Raw genomic sequence first — 4,671 nt, 5'->3', positions numbered from 1 at the left:
AAGTAGATGCAATGAGGAATCATTGGTTAAGATTTATTTACAACAGAACAGCACAACCCAGATGTTCGAATTTGTGCAACGCTTTTTATGGATGACAGTTTTGTGAACTAAGGAGAGTAGCCTACAAGGCTGACTGTGCAAAGGCTATTTCTAAAACAAATGGGTAAATTCCGACTTTGCTATGACAATCTGGCGCTTATTCTGAATCAGCTGCTGTAAGTATGTTTTCTTAACAGTTTAAGTATTTGCTATTGACTGTTAAAATCGTGAGTTTTGCACCGTGTAGAGTATCGCGTCGTGTGTGTGTGTGTGTGTGTGCGTATGAGAGAGAGAGACAGGGTCACATCACAATGGAGTCAGCTTTCTTGATCGCGGCTTGTGTACTGCAAATACATACGAGCATCATCACTGTGTCTGTCACGCGACTCTGTTCCCCTTTCGGGCTTCACCTGGTAAAACTAAGGACATTATGTACTGTCTTTACATTTATGTTGAAAGCTGAAGCTCGCGATTATGGAAAGGGGTGTTACATTTCCAACGTGTGCTTGTGGTGTTCGGCCAATCACAATGCACTGGGTCAGCTGGCCAATCAGAGCAGACTGTGCTTGTCGGAAGGAGGGGCTTTGTAGAAAACGACGCGTTTGAGAGAGGCGGGGCATAGAGCAACTACAATAATGTACAGTATTTGAAAAATAATGTGTTTTTTGAACATTAAAGCATGTCAACATATTCTGTTACACCAAATACACAAAAGAATGATCTTTAAAATAGCATTATATGACCCCTTTAATATAAGGCATGATAAGCATAAATAGTTGGGGTGATTAAAAATAAGAAATATTTAGATTTTAGTTGCCTTATTTTTATTTATTTGTATATTTAATTTTTATTTAATACATTTTTTATTTACAAACCAGGGTTCTTTGAAAACGTTGATATATGAGGAAGCCTTATTTTGAAAGTGGGATTTCTAGATCTGGAAAAGTCATAAAGTTTAAAAAAAATGAATAAAATCTTTTTTGTCTATTTTTGTAATAAATTTATATCATATTTATGCCAAGCTCTAAAATATTTTATTGAATAGAAATTGTGAGTAAAAATCTTTTATATATATATATATATATATATATAAATCTTTCATCTTTATCCAGTAAAGGGGGGGCAATATTTACTTCAAGTACATCCTGATATTTTAATAATAATAATTATATATATTTATATAACAATATATATTTTAATTAAAAATAATAATATTAATATCAATGAATATTACTAGTAGTTTAGTAGGTTTTAACTTAATTATAAAAATAAAGACAGCAATATATTACTGTTGTAAATTACAATAGTTGTCTTATTTGATCATTATAACAATGAAATTTGCATTATAACTCTGAAATATGCAAAATATCTATACCCCATTTATTTACAGTATTTTAATTTTACATTCAATATGATTAATTATTAGTTTTTTCAACAACTCATGAACCATGTGCAGGTCCCTTGGTAAACCCTGCCGATATGTTTAATGCTTAATAACATATTATAATATGTTTAATGTGTATAGGTGACATAATGTGTATAAAAAGTGAATAAAAGTTGTGTGTGGTGCTGTAGCTATATGGAACTGATGTTGTACCACAGATGAAATCGAACTCTCTTCTTAATCTTGCAGAGGTAACCCTGTCCTCTCCACACCTGAGAACAGAGTGCAACCTGGGAAACCCGACCCGCCCCCATAACCAAACACCACGGCTACAATTCCACACTGCACTTGTTTACAGGTTATAAAGCATTTCCTGTCACACTCGCAGCATGTGCAGGTCCCTTGCAAACCTCCATTTGGTAAACCCTGCCGATATGTTTAATGCTTAATAACATATTATAATATGTTTCATGTGTATAGGTGACATAATGTGTATAAAAAGTGAATAAAAGTTGTGTGTGGTGCTGTAGCTATATGGAACTGATGTTGTACCACAGATGAAATCGAACTCTCTTCTTAATCTTGCAGAGGTAACCCTGTCCTCTCCACACCTGAGAACAGAGTGCAACCTGGGAAACCCGACCCGCCCCCATAACCAAACACCACGGCTACAATTCCACACTGCACTTGTTTACAGGTTATAAAGCATTTCCTGTCACACTCGCAGCAGCGGAGTAAAATACTTCCACCACACCCCTTTTGAGCTTCTTTCTCCACCCCATGATCACTCTGATATAGTCACGCAAAAAGATAAATTTAGCCCCCGTCTTGGCAGTTGCCAGGCCTGATGATATATATAGCTTTACTTAAATCACCTAGGTCTGGTTACAGATAATATTCAGCTATCTGCCACATCACACACATACAGTACATACCCGCAAACTCAGGTTAAATAAACATACAAACACGCAATGCCAAAATATATACATAGTTGCAGGCATATCACACACACTCATGCACTCACAAAAACAATCAAAACGCGACATTCAATTACACAATTCATTACATTAAACAAGCACTACACATTACACACTTAGAGAACTGCTGATATTTGAGAGGTGCCATCCGGCCCCCTGTTTCGACATGGTACGATCCAGTTAAAAGTGGTACTGTTTTGTGGCCCCCAATAGATTTGAGCATAAAATCAATCATATGAATGCATGCACACACTAGGTCTCACCTATCTGACAGGTCTTGCCTGTCCACTGTGGGAGGCATAAACATTCAAAGCCATTCTCCAGATCAAAGCAGGTCCCCGCATGAGCGCACGGGTTTGACGAGCACTCATCTTTGTCTGAAATGTGCACACACGAAAAACAGAAAATTAAAATAAGTATGTATAATATGTAAATATCTAGTATAGTCTGCCTCATCTAGAGTCAATAAATAGTGAATGACTTCTGACCTTTAGCACAAGTTGGGCCGTCCCACCCTGGGGGACATTGGCACTCAAACCCTGAAGCCAGCTCATGACATGTCCCGCCATTTGCACATGGGTTTGACATGCACGCATGCTCGGCTGTAAGGTACAAACACACACACACACGTTTGGTAGACCTTGTTAAACTCAAATCACAGGTTGGCATAAGCATTTCTTATCTATATATTTTTTTTTTTGCCATTCCTACACTTGTATATTAAAACTATTAGTTTTGAGAATTATATGACAACTTTTGTCAAAGTTTTACTAAGCTTTCTTACCGATATGACAGTTTTTGCCGGAGTAACCCTCAGGGCAGGAGCAGAAATATTCATCTGGCTCTGTATTCAGACACGTGCCTCCATTTACACAGGGCTTGTGTGTGCCGCAGTAATTTAAATCTGTACAGAAACACATAAATAAACAATACACAATCAATCTTTTCCAGCAGGAAAGAATATGGCAGAAAAAGCTGCAACACTCCACTCAGAGCAGAAAAATGTGTGTGGATGTCAATGAATGCCTAAAGTGAGAGGGAACAGACCTCAGCTGCATTCATTTACTATCTTAACAAAACATTTTTGATCTAAGTGAAACATTTCAGGTCATAACACCAGGAATCTCCTATAAAAGGGTCCTTTTTTGTTCAGATAAACTACTGTTCAAAAGTTTGGGTTAAGTAAGAAGTTTTTTTTAAATCTTACTAACTTCTGAACAGCATATGTGTGTTACTACAGATAAACTTTTTAAAGTTCTTATAACTCTTACATTTTTAATCAATTTAATTACACAATATGCTGCATAATTGCATCTATACTTGCTGTTAAAGGGGACATTGGATGCCCATTTTCCACAAGTTTCTATGATTTTTTTGTGTATTCATGAAATGTCTGTAACACATTTTAGTTAAAGGGGACATCGGATGAAATGTTCACTTTTTTCATATGTGTGTTACTACAGATAAACTTTTTAAAGTTCTTATAACTCTTACATTTTTAATCAATTTAATTACACAATATGCTGCATAATTGCATCTATACTTGCTGTTAAAGGGGACATTGGATGCCCATTTTCCACAAGTTTCTATGATTTTTTGTGTATTCATGAAATGTCTGTAACACATTTTAGTTAAAGGGGACATCGGATGAAATGTTCACTTTTTTTTTTTTGCATTTAGTGAGTTTACTGGCGTGTCTGCCAGCTCAAAAAAGCTGAAAAGAAAACACGCAGTCAGTTTGTTATGGGATGTCTGAGTCTGAATTTGTAGCTGGTTTCTACATAGATAGAAAGCAATTTCAATAAGACCACCTCCAAGCCATATATGGGATCCAACGCAGCAATTCACATGTTTTGTGTTGATACGCCCCATGGAAGAGAGGGGTGGGGTGAGCAGTAGCTCATTATAACTTAAAGAGACATGCACCAAAATGAGTCGCTATGAACAGAGCTGTTTTTGACAAGGTGGAATGAGTGTTGTTTTACACGACCACTGAGGAATTTTAAAAGAAGGCAATTCAACCTACCTTTGTCACATAGAAGTCCTCCCCAGTTCTTCTCACAGGTGCAGGTCCAGGGTTTCACGCAAGTGCCATGCACACAGCCCGGGTACGGCAAACACTCATCGCACAGTAGGCCCTGCCAGCCGTACTTACACCTACAAAACCCAAACAGAGCATGAGCTGGAGTGAGTGAGTGAGTGTGTGTGTGTGTGTGTGTGTGTGTGTGTGCGTGTGAGTGTGTGTGTGTGTGTGTGTGTGTGTGTGGGGAG

General features: G+C 37.4%; 1 protein-coding gene across 1 annotated transcript in view; it reads right to left on the bottom strand.

The window, feature by feature from the left end:
* The window catches only part of LOC107600569 (protein jagged-2-like), a 20,788-nt gene that overhangs the window by 14,645 nt on the left and 1,472 nt on the right, over positions 1-4,671 (bottom strand). Inside the window, exons 2-5 of the mRNA XM_016292501.1 lie at positions 4,427-4,557; positions 3,185-3,304; positions 2,889-3,002; positions 2,664-2,777 (exon numbers count right to left, since the gene is read on the bottom strand). Coding sequence (XP_016147987.1) covers positions 2,664-2,777; positions 2,889-3,002; positions 3,185-3,304; positions 4,427-4,557 — 479 coding nt within the window. The remainder of the gene's footprint in view (positions 1-2,663; positions 2,778-2,888; positions 3,003-3,184; positions 3,305-4,426; positions 4,558-4,671) is intronic.

Source organism: Sinocyclocheilus grahami, unplaced genomic scaffold (assembly GCF_001515645.1).
Source record: "Sinocyclocheilus grahami isolate Dianchi unplaced genomic scaffold, SAMN03320097.WGS_v1.1 scaffold286.1, whole genome shotgun sequence".
Taxonomy (NCBI): domain Eukaryota; kingdom Metazoa; phylum Chordata; class Actinopteri; order Cypriniformes; family Cyprinidae; genus Sinocyclocheilus; species Sinocyclocheilus grahami.
This window is presented reverse-complemented; position numbering and strand designations above follow the sequence as displayed.